Below are 19465 nucleotides of genomic sequence, written 5' to 3' on the forward strand. Positions count from 1 at the left end.
GGTCTTGTTGAGTTAGAGGCCAGCCTAGTCCATTTGGTGAGTTCCAGGCTCACCTGGGCAACATAGAAAGAAAGACACTGTCTCAAAAGAGCACCAAAGCTTTACTATGTAGCCAAACCTTGAACTTCTCGCCTTTACTTGGATTAGAGCAGTACTTAGCCATGCCTGTTCTTATGCAGAGCTGGGATGGGACCTAGGGCTTTGCTTATGCTGTGTAAGCTTTCTGCCAGTTGATCTTTCCCCTCGGTTCCTTTTCAAGGTAAGGCTTTCCCAAATTGGGAGCTATGGGACACTTAAACAAGCAGCCAGACCCTTTCTCTGCCACCCTCATGGTGCACCTTTGCTGTCACTGAAGTCCTGGGGGGAGCCTGAAGAATTAACACCACTGTTAGACCTGTTACATGTTTGAATAGCTTTATAGAAGCAGACTAGATACCATTTAAAATGTTCTAATCAGTCTGACAAACTATTACAATTTTTACATTTGAATAATTTTTCTTCCCAGTATTATTAACTAGCCAAGTATTTGCCCAGCCAGAGCATTTTTTTTTTCTGATTCTTAAAGAATTGTTTGATATATTACATGTAGGCTACAGAGTTATTTATGGATAGTAAGAACGAACTTGACCAGTGTAAATCTGACCTGCAAACCAAGACACAGGAACTTGAAACCACTCAGAAACATTTGCAAGAAACAAAATTACAACTGGTTAAAGAGGAATATGTCTCTTCAGCCTTGGAAAGAACCGAGAAGACACTGCATGACACGGCCAGCAAGGTTTGTCCTTTGCTTGTATTGAGAATATTGAAGGGTAGGTAGAGGTATCCTTGCTTAAATTTTGATTATAAGATTTTAATTTATCTATTCCAAATGTTTTGTTCATTTATGAAACAATATTTCATTATTTGATCCATTTTTTTAAAAGCTGGAATGAAAGTATTCCATGTTTTAAGGTACATTTTTGACGGGACTATAAAACAAAAGAAAAAGCATTTATAACAAATGTAATTACTAGAATAAATTTGCAAAGTCAGTTTTCTTTGCACAGAGGGGAGTTGGTGGGGACTGAGCATTCCTGAGCACTGGCTACATTAGTGTAAGATGAACTTTTTCTGATAGAGTGTCTACAATTTTGTGTCTAGTTCTCATCGGGGAGAGAGCCTTATGGAGCACAAGCACGTTGATCAGACTGCTTTTATGTTATCTTCTTTGTTTTTTTTGTTTTGTTTTTAAACATACAGTTGCTTAACACGGTTAAAGAAACCACCAGGGCTGTATCTGGTCTACATTCTAAACTGGACCGCAAGAGAGCAATCGATGAGCACAACGCTGAAGCTCAGGAGAGCTTTGGCAAAAACCTCAACAGTCTGTTTAATAATATGGAAGAATTGATTAAGGATGGCAGTGCGAAACAAAAGGCCATGCTAGACGTTCATAAGACACTGTTTGGTAAGTGCGAGCATTTCTGTGGCTGTGCATCGCATGGCTGTGTGTACATGCGTGTGGAGTCCAGAGAACAACCTCACATGTTATTTCATAGGGACCATCTCCTTTTTTTAAAGAGTTAGTTTCTTTTTGGGTTCATTGTTGTTGTTCTGTTGTTCAAGTCGGGCGTCTCTGTGAAGCCCTGGCTGTCCTGGAAGTCGCTCTGTAGACCAGGCGTACTTCAAACGCAGAGATCCATCTGCCTCTGCCTCTGCCTCCTGACTGCTGGGATTAAAAGCATGTGCCACCATTGCCAAGCAAATTATTTTATTTTTAGTTTCATGTATGTGTGTATGTCTGTGTGCCTGTGTTTGTGTATGTGAGTGCATGTACCCATGGAGGCTGTAGGTGTTGGAGTCCCTCAATTGGAGCACCACCACCTGCTGTGGGTGCTGGGACTCAGACTCACCGTTGTGAGTAGTACTCTTAACCATTGATTCATATCTCTAGCCCTCCACCTTAGTTCTTTTAGACAAGATCTTTCATTGGCTAAGTAGAGTAGGTTGGCTGGCTTAGTGAGACCGAGGCTAGCTCACTTGCTTGCTCTTACGCTCTCTCCTCTCTCAAATTTGTCTCCTTCTCCCTCCCCTCTTCTCCCTTTCTCCCCAATCCTTCCCTCCTCTTCCCTTCCCCACCACTAGACCAACTGATCTCTAAGGATCCTTCTGGTCTCCGATCTTAAGTACTAAGATTACAGGAAGAGTGTCACTAAACCCAGACTTTCTGGTCTTTTGTTTTGTTTGAGGCTGACCTCAAAGTTGGTATGATGTAGCAAAAGATCACCCCGAAGGTCTAATCCTCCTGTCTCTCCCACTTGAATATTGGAATTATAGACTATCATACCTGGTTCTATGTGATAGAGGAGATGGGACCCAGGGCTTTGTGTATAGTAAATGCTCTGGCAACTGAGCTAAATTCTTAGCCCATTCTAGTCTTCCTTTATGTGTTTCATGTATGTCAATTTCACAGTTTTCATTTTTAAATTTTTCTCATTATCTTTCTTTTCTATCTATCTTATTATCTATCTATCTTGATGGTCTCACTAAGTTGATGAATTTGAATTTAAAGTCACAGTGTAGCACAGACTGGCTTTTAATTTGTGATCCTCCTGGCTCAGCCTGAGTGCTGAGGTTTGCAGCTGCGCACTAACATGTATCAAACAAACAGAAACCCAGCGACTCAGGTGGCAGTGTCACTAGAACCTGTCTGTCCCATTGAACATGTCAGCTGTTTAGGCAAGAGATGAATGTTTTTGCTTTCTTTGTAATAAATTTTAGAGGTTCTAATTTTTTTTTAGACTTTTCTAGAAGCTTTATCAAATTAGCATGTTATTACTAGAAATAAATTTCCCTTTATAACTGAGCCAAATTCATTTCTTCTAGGTATTACTATTTAATTTCTTGGATCCCTTCCTAAAAAAAAAAAAAAGTTTTATTTTGTAAATTGTGGCTGATATATGTACAGTGTGCAGCATAACATGCATGTGGAGGCCAGAGGATAATACCTTTTCTTTTCTTTCCTTGTGGATCCCAGGGATTCAACTTGGTCATTAAATGTTGTGGCAAGCATTAACCCAGTAGTCTCCCTAGAAATTTCCTTTGAATAAATTGTCTTGCAACTTTTTTTTTCTTGTGGGAATATATACTTAAAGATTTGCTCATTGGGGGCTTCAGAGGTTAATAACACTGGCTGCTCTCCCAGGGGACCCAGGTTTGATTTCCAGCACCCACTTATGGTGGCTCATAACTATCTGTAACTCCAGGCCCAGGGGATCTGATAGCCTCTTCTGGCCTCCTAGGGCATAAGGCACGCATGTGGTGCATAGACATACATGTAGGCACAACACCCATCACATAAAGTAATAAATATTTTAAAAAGATTAGCTGTTTGATCAGAGAGAGAGTGTGTGTGTATATGTGTTTTTGTGTGTGTGTGCTTTTTGTGTGTGTGTGTGTGTGTGTGTGTGTGTATGTGTGTGTGTATGTGTATGTATGTGTGTGTGTGTGTGTCTGTGTGTGTGTGCATGTGTGTATGTGTATGTGTATGTGTGTGTGTGTGTGTGTGTGTGTGTGTGTGTGTGTGTGTGTGTGAATGCTTCCTTTTGAGATAAAGTCTCATGTAACAGCTTTACATCCCACAGCTGGGGTGACCTTGAATTACCTTGAACTGTGTGTGTTTTAACCTGATCCTTCTGTCTCTACCTTTAAAGTGCTGGGGTTGTAAGTATGTTTCACAATAAATATAGTTCTCTCTTTTTAATAAACTTCTGTCTACTATAAGCTTTTAGATACTAATTTTAGAATATTCTGCTTAAATCTGGTGACTCATGCCTCTGATTTTAGCACTTGGGAAGCTGAAACATGGTTGACCGGAGTAAGGATCATCTCAAATGAAGAAAAATATATTCTAATTTTAAAATTATTCTAAGGTATACTTTAAAATTATGTGCTTTTTAATATGCAAAAGTTTATAGAACATTCATATTTAAAATTTTTCTTGTATGACAATTCTTTAATGCAGTTATTGTAGATTCTACAATAGACTAATTTTGACATATTGAAAGTGGTCTTAACTTCATTTAAATATATTTATGCCAAAGTTCATCTCTCTTTTCTTTCTCTCTCTCTTTTTTGTAGGTAACCTGATGTCTTCTAGTGTCTCTGCATTAGACACCATTACCACGACAGCACTTGAATCTCTCGTGTCTATTCCAGAAAATGTGTCCGCTCGTGTTTCTCAGATTTCTGATATGATATTGGAAGAGCAATCGTTAGCAGCACAAAGTAAAAGTGTTCTGCAAGGATTGATTGTTAGTAAATCTCTTAATGTTTTTACAGTGATCAGCCGTCAGAAACCTTGTGCTTGTTCTTTCAGCTTGAGCTTTGCTAGACACGGAGAGAGGACTATTGTCCCTCCCCCCCCCCATAGAAAGACTGGTTTCTTTTGAAAGAGGATATGGCTAAATTTTGAAACTGTTTTTACTCATTGGGTGTAGCTGAGAGTTGGAATACTTAAGCCATTGTAGTTCACATGTTTGTCATTTCAGCAGTTGTGAAAGATGGAGGCAGACTGGCGATACCTTTTTGGTTTTTTTTTGAGAAAAGAAAGATGGCAAAGGAGGCAAAGGATCAGGAGTTCAAAGCCATCCTTGGTTTTTAGTGAATTTAAAGCTACCCGAGGACCTGTCACAAACAAGGGTACCAGTTCTTTTTTTTTTTTTCCGAGACAGGGTTTCTCTGTGTAGCCCTGGCTGTTCTGGAACTCACTCTGTAGACCAGGCTGGCCTGCCTCTGCCTCCCAAGTGCTGGGATTAAAAACGTGTGCCTCCACTGCCCAGCCATATAGCCTTCCCTTCCCTTCCCTTCCCTTCCCTTCCCTTCCCTTCCCTTCCCTTCCCTTCCCTTCCCTTCCCTTCCCTTCCCTTCCCTTCCCTTCCCTTCCCTTCCCTTCCCTTCCCTTCCCTTCCCTTCCCTTCCCTTCCCTCCCCCTGTCTCTCTTCCCCCCTCTCCCCTCTCTCCTTTTCCCCCCTTTACCCTTTCCTCCCTCCCTCCCCTCTCCCCCCTCTCCCTTTTTCTTTCTGTGTGCATATGCGTATGTGTATACATGTATGCACAGGTGGATAAGGAGTCCAGGAAAAAAACCCTTAAGTATCTCTCCTAAGATTTGATATGTTATTATGTGTGTGGTGAGTGTATTTCTGTGGTGTGCACATGGAGGACAGAGGACAACTTTGTAGAATCTGTTATCTTCCAACCTTTACCTCGATTCTAGAGATGGATTTTGGGTGTCAGGCTTTTCAAGTAAACTAACACTAAGTAACTAACTAAGTCCCAGGGCTCTGCCTGTCTACTGTCTCTGCTTGCTGGATTACAAGTATGTGCATCACTCAGCTCTTTTTGTTTTGGTAATGTGGGTTCTGGAGATTAAACTCAGGTCCTAAAACTTATGCCCCAAGCACTAACTTTTCAGTGCAGCCTCCTAACTGACTTCTGCTCAGATTTTTTTGTACTTATTCTGTTGCCCTTTCCCTAGTGAAAGAATCTTTTTACATTATATTCTCAATTTCACATGTTCCTCTGCAAGAACAAGAGCTTTCAAGTTCAGATACAATAGGCTCTTGAGTCACAGGATCTTCACAGTTAAATACTCTACCCTAAAAGTGTACTGCGCACCCCCCTCCCCCAAGTGTTTTGAGCGGGTTCTTACCCTCTCTTTCTCACAGGTGGTTGCCCAGAGCTCACTGGTCCAGGCTGGTTTGGATCTCAGTACAATCATCCTGCTTTTGCTTCTTGGGTTTCACGATAGCATGAGTGATAAAGCTCGGCTCCAAAGCCTATGGGGTTTTTTTCTTTTTTTTTTTTTTTTTTTTGTCTTTTGTTTTTAAATGCTTATGTGGAGGTGGGATGGTACAAGTGAGTATGGGTACCTGTGGGGTCCAGAAGCCAATCTTGGCCTCCCTAATATGGGTGCTGGGAACTGAACTCTGTTCCTCTTCAATAGCAGCACAGGCTCTTAACCACCAAGCCATCCTTCTAGCACCCTAAGACCTACTCTTAATGATTGTTTTTTGGCTTAGTTCTTTTTAACCTAAGGCTGTTTAAAACTCATTGTGTTAAAATGTATGTGTAGAGATTGTTCTTTTAGTCATGCTGGGGGTCAAACGGCAGTGCTGGACGCTCAGCACTCTGCTGTTACTTGTCTCCTCCTCTGAACTCTCCATTAGACTGTGAAATTGACTAAAGATCACGGTACACAGCTGCCTGTGGTCCTGATGCTGTGGAGGCAGGAGGGGAAGGGGGACAGACAGAGCATCCTCAGCTCCCCAGTGAGGTTCAGGTCAGCCTGTGCTATAAGATACCTAAAACACACACATATATAAACACAAGTGAGAAAACTCGGCGTTTACTATACACTTAGTGAACATTGTTTAGTTGCTGGAGTAGGACTCAGAATATAGGCAGAATATAAACTGGGGATGCAACTATGTCTCTTCAGGTTACAAAGAATATCAAAGCAGAATTTTGAATGTAGGTGTTTGGTTGCTAAATATCCAAGATATATCATCTAAGCAAATGCAAATGAACACATTCTTAGGAAAGTATTTGTTTTAAAATCCAGGATGAACTTGTGACCGACCTTTTCACTTCCCTGAAGACCATCGTAGCCCCTAGTGTGGTTTCCATCTTGAACATAAATAAGCAGCTACAGCATATTTTCAGGGCTTCATCGACAGTGGCTGAAAAGGTACACATGTTTTCTTCTTTTTCTTTTTTTTAAATTTTTATTTATTCTTTGGTGTTATCCTCTTAATACCTCAGATTTGATAGGTTACTTAAAAGAGAAACTAATAATTTTTTTTCCCTCAAAGGTAGAAGATCAAAAAAGAGAAATAGACAGTTTTCTCAGCATATTGTGTAACAATTTACATGAACTCCGAGAAAACACAGTTTCTTCCTTGGTTGAATCACAAAAGCTTTGTGGAGACCTAACTGAAGACCTGAAGACAATAAAGGAAACCCATTCACAGGTATTTCTTAACAGCCATTTCTAATACCTTAATGGATTTAATAATCTATCTCACACAGCCTGGGGTCACCACGGCTGCTGTTGTGTCTGATGGTAATTGTGTAAAATAATTGAGAATACTTCTTTTGAGGGCATCTTTTGTTTTAGAGACAGGATTTCTTTGGGTAATCCTGACTGTCCTGGAACTCACTGTGGCTAGCCTCAGAATGCACAGATCCCCTGCCTCTGCATCTGAGAGGATGGGATTAAAGGCCTGCGCCGCCACCACCTGGCTCGAAAATAGTTCTTTAGATCAGTTAGCATCGGACGCTTAGGTTATTCAAGCTAAGGCTGCATGATGAGACCTTTCCTCCAAAAAACAAAGCAAAAGAATTGTTTTGGTTAATTCTTTACTCTTTTTTACAAGTCCTAAAATGTTCTTTCAGTGTTCTTTTCAGGGCTTCCTCTATGTGTGAGAGCTGAGGTTAAATGTTGAGTCAGTTTATGTAGTTGAGCGGAGTGTAGTGCTGCACATGTAATCCCAGCACTCAGAAGTTGGCAGCCAACCTGATCTGAGTAAGGAGACCCGTGACCATGTGACCATTCACATACAGGAAACAAACAGCTATCATTTCAGTCTTTCTCTTGTCAATGTTTCTTATAGGAACTTTGCCAGTTAAGCAGTAGTTGGGCAGAGAGATTCTGTGCTTTGGAGAAGAAGTATGAAAACATCCAGAAACCACTGAACAGTATTCAAGAAAATACAGAGCTGTAAGAAATTTTTAACTATTCTTTAAAGTCTTCGGTAAAAGCCTGGAAAGATATTCAGAAGGAAGAAAGACTTCAAATAGTACAACTCTGGTTTGCTTATACGTAAATTTGTGACTTTGGCTTTTTGTGTGTATATGTGATGATATATTCTTTCCTCCCCACCCCCATTCTTGAGACAGGACCTCACTGTGTGCCTCAGGATAGCCTTGACTTCCAAGCAATTCTGCCTCAGCTTCCCAGCTGTGGAAACCATAGGCTGGGGCTTGTAATTGCCTTTTTTTTTTTTTTTTTTTCTGGTTTTTTGAGACAGGGTTTCTCTGTGTAGCCCTGGCTGTCCTGGAACTCACTCTGTAGACCAGGCTGGCCTCGAACTCAGAAATCCGCCTGCCTCTGCCTCCCAAATGCTGGGATTAAAGGCGTGTGCCACCACCGCCCCGCTGTAATTGCCTTTTGAGATATTTTGTAGGATGACTCCTATAGGATGTTTGCCAGATAATTCCAAATATTCTTGTTGGCATCTGTTGATTGCCTTTCTCATTCAACTTGTGGTTTTCCTGGTCCTGATTGCCAGATAACTGGGGTTAGTTTTGGTGGTTGGTTTTTTGAGAGTCTTACTCTGAGGCTCATGTCACCCTGGACCTTGACTTGTAGAGCAGGTTGGCCTTGCACTCACAGTTATTCTGCTATTTTCCTGCAGGAGGTCTACTGATATAATCAATAAAACAACAGTTCACAGTAAGAAAATTCTTGCTGAATCTGATGGATTATTACAAGAACTCAGACACTTTAACCAAGAAGGCACACAGCTGGTTGAAGAGTCTGTAGGACACTGCAGTTCACTCAACAGCAACCTGGAGACTGTATCCCAAGAGATCACCCAGAAGTGTGGGACCCTGAACACAAGCACAGTTCATTTCTCTGATCAGTGGGCATCCTGCCTAAGCAAGAGAAAGGAAGAACTTGAGAATTTAATGGAGGTAATATGTCTGCACCTGAACTAACTCTGGAGAGAATAGCTATACTCAGAAGTACACGTATTCTTGACTTAGAATTGATTTTAAAATACAGAAGCTGGGCATACTGGTCCACACATTTAATGTCAGCACTCAGTGAGTTCCAGGATAGCCAGGGCTCCATACATAGTGTGACCCTCACAAAAACAAACAAACACCAGAAACTTGATAACATTATATAATCTTTTAAGATATAATGAACAACTTAAGCTTTTAAGTATAATATTTGCTATGTTTATACATGATATTGTTTCATGTTTTAGCATATGTCTTTTAGGTCTCAAATCTAACTTACTTTTCTTACTTTTTTTTCCATTTTCTTTTTTATATTCTTTGTTTTAAAAGTTGTATCTTATTTGGTGTGTGTGGATGTGTGTGTGTCTACATGAACACCTTTGGAGGACAAAGTGTCTGATCTCTTGGAGTTGGGAGTTGTAGGCAGCTGTGAGGCCCCTGACACAGGTGCTGGAAACCTAACGAGTCCTGGATAACCAGCGAGTGCTCTTAACTACTAATACATCTTCAGCTCATAGTCACCATCATCATTATTGTGTCTGTGGGCATGATGTGTGGACTTGTGTGCCGTTGTAAAGTTCCACTTTTATAAAATCCACTTTTATATAGGTTTCATGAATCAAACTGAGGCATAGAAGCTGGACATAGAGGCACACACCTGTGATACTACTACTTGGGAGGCAGAGGCTAGGGAGATTCAAAATTTGATGAGTCCAGTGTATGCTATACAGTCTTAAGACTCTGCCTCAAAAATAGCATAAACAGCCGGGCGTGGTGGGTCATGCCTTTAGTCCCAGCACTTGGGAGGCAGAGGCAGGTGGATTTCTGAGTTCCAGGCCAGCCTGATCTACAAAGTGAGTTCCAGGACAGCCAGGGCTACGCAGAGAAACCCTGTCTTGAAAAACCAAAAAAAAAGAAAAAAGAAAAAAAAAAAGCAAAGCTTTTCTAGGTAAAGAAAAACAAAACAAAACAAAACAAAACAAAATATCAAAACAAAAAGAATAAGTTACAGAGCAAAAAAAGACTTAGCCTTCAGTCTGCCTCCCCTCTCCCCCAAAAGATGGAGCCATGTGTGTGTGTGTGTCTGTGTGTGTGTGTGTATAGATATGGCTGTCCTGGAGTTAGCTTTGTAGACTAGGTTGTCCTTGAATTCATTGAGATCAGTCTGCCTCTGCTTCCTAAATGCTGGGATTAAAGGTGTGCACCTCCACTGCCAGACTATTGGTCTGATTTTTGTTTTTAAGTTAGCCTCTCCTTACATCTGTTATTGGAGTAATGTTAAGGATGGGTAGTGAGAGAGATGGTATAGCAGGTCAGAGTGCTTCAGGTCTTGGCCTCCATGTTATGCAGTAAATATAGCGGCTAATTGCTTTGGGAAGTTTTGAGGTAGTAAAAAATGGCATATGGACTAAAAGTGCTTACAAATTTTGTAATGGAAGCTTGTTTTTGTCCTTTACAGTTTGTAAATGGCTGTTGTAAAGCTTCAAGTTCGGAGATCACTAAGAAAGTAAGAGAACAGAGCGCAGCTGTTGCGAACCAGCACAGCTCCTTTGTTGCTCAGATGACTTCCGATGAAGAAAGCTGTAAAGCAGGAAGCCTGGAGCTTGATAAAACTATAAAGACTGGGTTAACAAAGCTGAATTGCTTTCTGAAACAGGATCTGAAACTAGATATCCCAACAGGTATGTTAGCTTTATTTTTGTTTTGGTTTGATTTGGTTTTGTTGTTGTTTTTCTTTTTCTTTTTTTAATTTTTAATGATGAAAACAAAAATATACCTAAAAGCGAAGCTTCTGGAAAAACCATTTGTTCTTCCCTGTCTTGTATTGCTCCTCAAACTTGACCTTGGCCTCCTGCCTGGCCTTGCTTTTCAAAGCTGGGTCCCTGAACACATCCTTGTTGACAACAGTCTTGTCCAAGGGGATATCCACAGAGTACCTTGTGGGCATGAGGTGGTTGTAGTTATAAACTTTCACAAAGGACTTGATCTTGGATCGCTTGGTGATCTTCTTCTTGCCCATGGCAGCTGTCACTTTCCGGGGATAGTCGTCAATTCCAGTCACCAGGGCATGGCTGTAAGTGTGGTCTGAGGTGCCATCATCAATGTTCTTCACGATGATGGCTTAGTGTCCGCAGTAGCGTCCGGCCAGGACCAGCACCACTTTCCCAGGTTTCATGAACTTGCCCATCTCGACAGCAGGCAGCAGGCACCCAGCAGAAAGGTGGTGTTGTTTTTCGAGACAGGGTTTCTCTGTGTAGCCCTGGCTGTCCTGGAACTCACTCTGTAGACCAGGCTGGCTTCAAACTCACTGCCTCCCGAGTGCTGAAATTAAAGGTGTGCGCCACCACACCCGGCTAGTTTTACTTTTTAAGATTTATTTTACTTCTGTGGGTCACGGGTGGGTGGATGCACCATGTGGTTGCTGGGAATTGAACTCAGGACCTCTGGAAGAGCAGCCAATGCTCTTAACCTCTGAGCCATCTCTCCAACCCTCTGTAGTTTTAAAACAAACTTGTTGAAGTTTTTGAAATTGAATTCAACTGTATACAGTGTTAGATACTCTTTGAACCTGAGCCTGCTTTTGCCTACAGAAATTTACCATCTTGCTGTAATAAAATTTAAATATGGAAAATTTAGAATACCAGAATAATTCTTGTTTAGTCTTTGCTGTCCTCCTGTCAGTGGTGTATTCCTAGAAATCTGGGCACAATAGAATAATAGTTCATAAACAGTCAGACAGCTGGCTTTATTAAGAAAAGACAGTTTTAAAGCCTGGTATAGCTTAAGAGCATGCATATAAACAAGCTAGATAATCTGAATATTTATGAAATTTTATAATTTATTTTCCTTGAGACTGAGGAAAGAAAATTGTCACTTGGAGACTATCTTGGGTTACATAGCAAGACTGATGAAAGAGAAAAACATAAATTGTTGGGTGTGGTGGCAACACTTTCTGACAGTACTCTGGAGGAATTGGTAGAATGATTAGGAGTTCAAGGTCATCTTTTGCTGCTGAGTGAGCCTGATCCTACCCTGGGTTACAAGAGCTCCTGTCTCAGAAAACCAAACCCAACCCAAAAGCACTCAAAACAAATAAAATTGACCGACTGTTTAGTCAACAGTGTGTCTCAAAGGATGTTTCAATACCAAAATATTAGATGAGGATAAAAGCTAAGTCTAGTTTAATGCAAACTCACTGCATTGTACATTTCCCCACGTCCATCTTATTTAAATGACTGCCAACATTTAAAAATCACCAGTTTTAGAGATCAGAAATGGCAAAGATCGATAAACTACCATGATCACTAAACTTACCCATTAACAGTTTATTAAGTTATTAATAATTAACAGTTATTAATAATTGATTCCTCATTGCACTGTAAAATCATTTAATTATATACTTTTTTGAATGTTTTTGGAACATATAAATTACATCTCAAAACTTTCTTTTAAAATAGTCATTGTAAAGAGTTTCTACTAAATAATATTGGAGCCGGGCGTGGTGGCGCACGCCTTTAATCCCAGCATTTGGGAGGCAGAGGTAGGCGGATTTCTGAGTTCGAAGTCAGCCTGGTCTACAAAGTGAGCTCCAGGACAGCCAGGGCTACACAGAGAAACCCTGTCTTGAAAAACCACAAAAAAAAAAAAAAAAAAAAAAAAAATCTGAAAGACTAAAGAAACTAAATAAACCAATATTCTTGGTTTCTATTTATTTATTTATTTATTTATTTATTTATTTATTTATTTCCGAGACAGGGTTTCTCTGTGTAGCCCTGGCTGTCCTGGAACTCACTCTATAGACCAGGCTGGCCTCGAACTCAGAAATCCGCCTACCTCTGCCTCCCAAATGCTGGGATTAAAGGCGTGCGCCACCACCGCCCAGCTAGTCTTTCAGACTTATCATTAGCTATCAATGAAAATTAAATGTTACATGAAAAGTCATATGAAGAAACAGAACTGAGTAAGAGCCAGGCACTACACCAGATCTGTAATGAAATTATAACTCTTCAAAGCTGGTAAAACTTTTATTTCTAATTCTGAGAATACCCAAAATCTTTCATAAGCTTAATACATCTTTTGTACTTTCTTAGAAATGGAAACTAGACATTTTTGGAGGTAGGATCACTTGAAAATTTTAAGATCTAGTAAAGATCCATTACTACATAACAGAATATTGCTAGCTTCAACCAGTATGTGCCTGGCAGGTAAAAAAAAGATGTATGAAAATCACTGTTTGTTCTTGGAAGACAAGTTACTTGAAAGTATTCATTTTAAGATAACATTAAAAATTGTCAGGCATGGTGGCGCACACCTTTAATCCCGGCACTCGGGAGGCAGAGGCGGGAGAATTTCTGAGTTCAAGGCCAGCCTGGTCTACAGAGTGAGTTCCAGGACAGCCAAGGTATTGAGAGGAAAAAAACCAACCAAACAAACAAAAAAGAGGTGTGGCCTTGTTGGAGGAAGTGTGTCACTGGCAATGGGCTTTCAAAAGCCCAATCCAGTCTGTCTTTCTCTTTCGCTCTCTTCCTGCTGCCTGACGTCCCACATGTAGGACTCTCAGATACCTCTCCTGTACCATGTCTGTCTGCAATGCCACCATGTTCCCTGCTACGCTCATAATGGACCAAACCTCTGAAATCGTAACCAAGGCTCAGTTAAATGCTTTTAAATAAGAGTTGGGTGGTGGTGGCACACGCCTTTAATCCCTATAGAGTGAGTTCCAGGACAGCTAGCACTACCCAGAGAAACCCTGTCTCGAAAATAAATAAAAATAAAAATTATATTTCATATTTAATTTGCCCCTACTTTTCTAATGTCTGCTATAAAGGTATGACACCAGAGAGGAAAAAATATTTATATCCAACAACACTTGTGAGAACTGAACCACGAGAGCAGCTCCTTGATCAGCTGCAAAAGAAACAACCACCAATGATGCTAAACAGCTCAGAAGCCAGCAAGGAGACCAGTCAGGTACAGTTAATACATACGTTTAGAACTTTTCCATACAGTTATTTATTATTGCACATATGGGGGTACATGTGTGCATGGGAGTGTGCATTCAGTATGTGTGCATGTGAGTGGAGGCAGGAGGTTGACTTTGGGTGCCTTCCTTAATTGCTCTCTCCACTGTATATACTGAAGTAGAGTCCCTCACTTGAACCCAGAGCTAACAGTTACCAGCTCTCCCAAGTGCTGGGGTTACAGGTGGGCTGTCACATCCACAGGATATTTAGGTAAGTGCCAGGGATCCAAAGTCTGGTCCTTCCATTTGAACAGCAAATGTGCGCCCCTGTGAACTATTGATGTGATGGATTTCATGTAACGAATGTCACTTTTCACTCCTCAGTCCTATGCTGCTTTCTGTGAGAGTTGCTGACTTTGTTTTTCTTTTTCTTCTTCTTCTTTTTTTTTTAAAGATTTATTTATTTATTATATGTAAGTACACTGAAGCTGTCTTCAGACACTCCAGAAGAGAGCATCAGATCCCTTTATAGATGGTTGTGAGCCACCATGTGGTTTTGGGATTTGAACTCAGAACCTTTGAAAGAGCAGTCAGTGCTCTTAACTGCTGAGTCATCTCTCCAGCTCACTGACTTTCTTTTAATGTGATTAATTTTGAATTAGTTAGGCTAGTAAATAGTAATAAGAAAAGGCCAGTATTTAAGCTGTGACTGCATACCAGACACTGTTCTAAGTTCTTTCCATGTATGCTAACTTAACCTTATGGGATGGCTACCACATCTTTAAAATGATTAAGCTAAGAATTCTTTTGTTGCTGGGCAGTGTTGGCACACACCTTTAGTCCCAGCACTTGAGAGGCAGAGGCAGGTGGATTTCTGAGTTCGAGGCCAGCCTGGTCTACAGAATGAGTTCCAAGACAGCCAGGGCTACACAGAGAAACCCTGTCTCAGGAAACCAAAAACCAAACAAAGAAAGAATTCTTTTGTTTCAGGTTACAAAGATGAAGCTGCAATTAGAAGCAAGGCAATCAAGCCCTCAGTTTGTGCTCTGTAGTTAATAGCAATAGAAAGTTAATAGTGTAGAAAAGCTAAGAAATTAGAGAACAAGTCTAAGCCAATACATTATATTTTGTAATTTTTAAAATACTTATCAAAGTCTAACTTTCCTATAATGCCTGTACCTCCTGAGAGCTCGGATTGTTAAGCATGCCCCGCCTTATCCTGCTCAGCATGATGCTCCAGCCATGGACTCACCCACTCATCACCTTCTTCCTTTAGGACATGGATGAAGAGAGGGAGGCTCTGGAGCAGTGTACTGAGGAACTTGTAAGTCCAGAGACAACTGAACATCCCAGTGCAGATTGCTCTTCCAGCAGAGGTCTTCCATTTTTCCAGGTACTTGATAATGTATTTCACTCAGATTTTACTACTTAGTGTAAAGAGACCATGCTAGTAGCCAGGCATGATGCTAAACACCTAAAATGCCCACACTTGTGAGGCTGAGGCAGGAGCTAGCTTAGGCTAACACAGCAAGACCTGTCTTTTTAACAACAGAGCAGTAAAATAAAAAAAAACCCACAATATTCTTGGCATAGAACAACAAAAATTTAGTCATTCCTTTCTAATGGCTTGTTAATTTTTCTTTAAAATGTGTACATAGTGTGATTGATGAAAGAATCTTCTATAGAATACATAAAGGTAAAATTTGATATCATCTGTAACTTTAGAAAGTAATCTCTAGTCATTGTTGTCTCATTTCTGCCTCTTATATTTCTTTAATTTGTATCTTTACCCAGTAGGTCCGGTGTGCATCGCTGTCCATCACACATGGAGACTATAAGATGTACTAGTGATTTATCCTGCCACCTTGTGGCTCTCCTTGTTCATTGCTCCCCAGGACTTCCTGAGCTCTCTGTTGCTCTGATGCTGTACATTTAAATCACCTGACAGACAGATCCTATGCCCACCACCTTGTTATCCTTGAAACTGTCACACTCAGTAGAACAGCTTGCCTAGACTTTAGCAGTTCTCCTGCCTTCGGAATTGCAGATGTGAGGCATCGTGCCCTTTTAACATAGTTAGGAACAAGCCATTCAAAAGTGCCTGGTGCCAACCAAGTAAGGCATCGAATGAACACCTGTGATCACAACCCTGTAGCAGCAGAAACAGTTTGAGCTCTACAAATTGAAGGCCAGTCTGTCTTCATGGTGATTCCAGGCCAGCCAGGGCCACACAGTGAGCCCTATGTCAAAACAAACACCCCTAAAATCCTATTTGGCAGCTTTCCCTATATTTTAAAGACAGGAGCCTAGATTAAAGTAAAAATTTCCTATGCAAGACATATAATATCTCCATTTTTACAGTTAGGATGCTGATATGTATATTTTTATACATATATTACATGTTATATATGTGCATACTTACATATGTGCATATATATTGTATTATTATATATGTTATGTATCTAATTTTAGTAGTTTTTTGGATCCTTTTTCTGGAGGTCTAAAAGTTCTCTCTCCATGCAGGTTTAACTGTTCCATATTTACAGATTTCCTTAGCTCCCTTATGTACCTCAAGGCAGCTTCACCCCCATTGTCTTTTAACCCCTTACTTTTTCCTGGCCTGGCACAGCTCGTCATTCTTCATCTCACCGTTGCCCACAGGCAGGCCTTATGCGTGCCAAGGAGCTGACTTACATCTCGCTATTGGTCTCAGCGCTCATAATCCCAGTGTGCAGGATTTTCTTCCTGATTCCAGAGACATAGAGTAAAAATTCCTTTTTCTTTCTTTCTTTCTTTCTTTCTTTCTTTCTTTCTTTCTTTCTTTCTTTCTTTCTTTCTCTCTCTCTCTCTCTCTCTCTCTCTCTCTCTCTTTCTTTCTTTCTTTCTTTCTTTCTTTCTTTTTCTCCTTCTTTTTCTTTTGGTTTTTTGAGACAGGATTGTTTTGTGTAGCTCTGGCTGTCCTGGAACTTGCTTTGCAGACCAGGTTAGATTTCACCTCAGAGATGTAGACTGTGAAACAGGTTTTCAAAGAGGATAAATAAAAGTCTTTCTTGGTGGTGACAAATCTGTTAAACTGGGTAACTACGTGTTGTGGTCAGCTGCCCTGCAGGTTGAACACTTCCTCTGGGGCCGGTTCTTACTGCAGCTAGGAGCACTTTGTATTTGTACTAACCTGTCTCAAGATAACTGCCTGTGTCCACTAGGGGGCAGAATCACTTGCTCTTGAGAACCACTGTCTTAAAGGGAAATTTGTAATTATGTTTTAGAAACAATGCAAAAAAAGTAATATTTCATGCCAGGTGGTGGTGGCACACGCCTTTAATCCCAGCACTCAGGAGACAGAGGCAGGTGTATTTCTGTGAGTTCAAGGCCAGCCTGTTCTATAGAGCAAGTTCCAGGACAGGCAGGGCTACACACAGAGAAACCCGGTCTCCAAACAAAAAACAAACAAAAAAGAAAAGTAATTCTTTCTTCTTCCATTACTGGTAAAGTAAAGAAGACCCTACCTTTTGTGTTTTGTGGTTTTCAAATTTAAACTTTAGTCCATAATGCATAGAACTTTCATAATAAAATGTTGCAATGTCTAGTAAATGTTACATAATTGTGACTTCATTTCTCCCCTTTAAACCCACAGCGAAAAAAGCCACATGGAAAAGACAAAGAAAACAGAGGCCTTAACCCGGTGGAGAAGTATAAAGTGGAAGAGGCCTCGGATCTCTCCATCTCCAAGAGCAGACTGCCGCTTCACACCTCCATAAACCTCTAGCTGATCTGAGGCTTAGGGTGTCATCTTTAAAATACAACCTGAAACTCCAGAGTCTGAAGCTATGTACAGATGAAAAGGGGACTGCTGTGTGAGGGCCCCACAGTAACTGTAGTTGAACTGAAAGTCTTTTTTATAATCCCTGTAGTCCAAGGATGTAGTAAGCTGGGTATCATTTGGGATTTACATTGAATATGTGTGTGTGTTTCTAGCTTTTTATATAAAGAAGCTCTTCTGTAACAAGTAAGTATTTTTCTTGTATATAATTAAATACCAAATATATGGAAATCATTGTTCCAGGTTTAGACTTGTATTGGTGAATGCCATCTCCTTTGCTGTCTGGCCAAGGCTGTTTCCCTACCTCTAACCAGCCTTTTCTAGTTTGTCTTCGACTCCTGTCTCCCTTTTCCTGTCACTTAACCTTTTGTAGCCTACAGAAAGGTTTCTTTAGTATGAGAAACGCAGGGTTTTACCTGGAACTCTTCTATCTCACTGATTACCCTTACAATCACTGTCAAAACACCTGACCCTGGAAGGACCCTTCCTTTTGGGTCCTTCATTTGTTCTCGCTGATATGCACACATCTCATTCCTTCCTGAGGTCTGACACATCACCAGCCTCCCTGTAGTGTCGGCTCCTAATGCAGGAGACCTTGAGGCCCCACTTAAAAGGTCTTTAAGTCTCTTAGAAATGATAAGATTGTTTTCAAACTACCAATTATGACTATAACTTCTATTTTGTTTATCTTTTAAAACTTTATTCCTTGTATATAATAAAAATGTATATATACATTCCCTCTGTTGAAATATTAACCCTCGCTCTTTCGCTTTGACAACGCTGTTTCTGGAAGTTGGCCATTTTAAGATGAACCAGAGCACCTACCTAAAAGTGTATGCAGAGAGTAAGTGTGGTCACGTCAAGTTCATGTATACGGTTCAGAGTGATGTGGTTTTGGCACAGTCTCACTATGGAGCTCAGGCTGGCTTTGGACTCACTATGCAGCAGGACAGTCATCCTTCCAAGGCCTGGGAATACAGACATCATCACTGTGCCTGTTTCAGAAATAGAACTTTGGCCAGGCGTGGTGGCGCACGCCTTTAATCCCAGCACTCGGGAGGCAGAGGCAGGCGGATTTCTGAGTTCGAGGCCAGCCTGATCTACAAAGTGAGTGCCAGGACAGCTAGGGCTACAGAGAAACCCTGTCTCAAAAAAACAAAAGAAATAGAACTTTGTAACAAAGAGCTAACCCCTAATAGAAAATTAGAAAAAAATGCTACTTTAAGAAATTTATTTTCTTGTACTATTTCTCCAACTCATTGTAGAAATAGAAACGTTATTTTAATAAAAATAATGCATAAATTTCTCTGCAAACAGATGCCAACCTAATCTGTGGATATTATCTAATTTGCTTTTGGTAAATCTTTAATTGGTAATTGTTTTTGAATTTTTTAAATTAAATTATTTTAATTTTTTGTTCGTGCTGCCTGTACATTTGTGCGCTGCTTCCCGTGCGTGCTGTGCGTATGCAGAGATGCCCTGAAGCTGGGGCTAGGGCCACTCTGGGTCAGCATGTGTGCACCAGAGCCCTTACTCTCCCTCCTAGCATCTCTCCAGCCCTGAAATTTGTTTCTTTTACTTGCTTGCCCATAATTTCTTATTTAGCAGTGGTATTTATTGTGGTGAAACTCCTAAAACAGACTTCAGCAAAGGTCCTACCAAGGAAGACACCAGGCTTCCAGTAGACTCCAAGCACATATACCTTGGACATATGATGTGTATGTGGGGAAAAGACCCTACACAGCCCGAAGTACAGCTTATGTCATCCTGCCTCTGTCATTGTTCTCCCAAATGGTTCTGCAGCAGGGTTAACGCCTGACAAGCCACAGAATAGCAAAAGTAATACCTAGAGCTATAACTTAGCCTACAGATCTTCATGCGCTACCAGTATC

At 40.7% G+C, this 19465-nt stretch overlaps 1 protein-coding gene and 1 pseudogene across 1 annotated transcript in view; one reads left to right on the plus strand and one right to left on the minus strand.

Moving 5' to 3' along the window:
* Positions 1 to 18992, plus strand: part of Kif11 (kinesin family member 11) — a 45482-nt gene extending 26490 nt beyond the window's left edge. Inside the window, exons 12-22 of the mRNA NM_010615.2 lie at positions 590 to 778; positions 1243 to 1450; positions 4123 to 4295; positions 6605 to 6730; positions 6855 to 7013; positions 7656 to 7762; positions 8460 to 8739; positions 10250 to 10472; positions 13619 to 13761; positions 15030 to 15146; positions 17388 to 18992. Of these exons, the coding sequence (NP_034745.1) occupies positions 590 to 778; positions 1243 to 1450; positions 4123 to 4295; positions 6605 to 6730; positions 6855 to 7013; positions 7656 to 7762; positions 8460 to 8739; positions 10250 to 10472; positions 13619 to 13761; positions 15030 to 15146; positions 17388 to 17519 (1857 nt within the window). The 3' untranslated portion in view covers positions 17520 to 18992. The remainder of the gene's footprint in view (positions 1 to 589; positions 779 to 1242; positions 1451 to 4122; positions 4296 to 6604; positions 6731 to 6854; positions 7014 to 7655; positions 7763 to 8459; positions 8740 to 10249; positions 10473 to 13618; positions 13762 to 15029; positions 15147 to 17387) is intronic.
* On the minus strand, positions 10540 to 11001 carry Gm46649 (annotated as a pseudogene).
* Positions 18993 to 19465: the final 473 nt, after the last annotated feature.

Source organism: Mus musculus, chromosome 19, assembly GCF_000001635.26.
Source record: "Mus musculus strain C57BL/6J chromosome 19, GRCm38.p6 C57BL/6J".
NCBI classification, from domain to species: domain Eukaryota; kingdom Metazoa; phylum Chordata; class Mammalia; order Rodentia; family Muridae; genus Mus; species Mus musculus.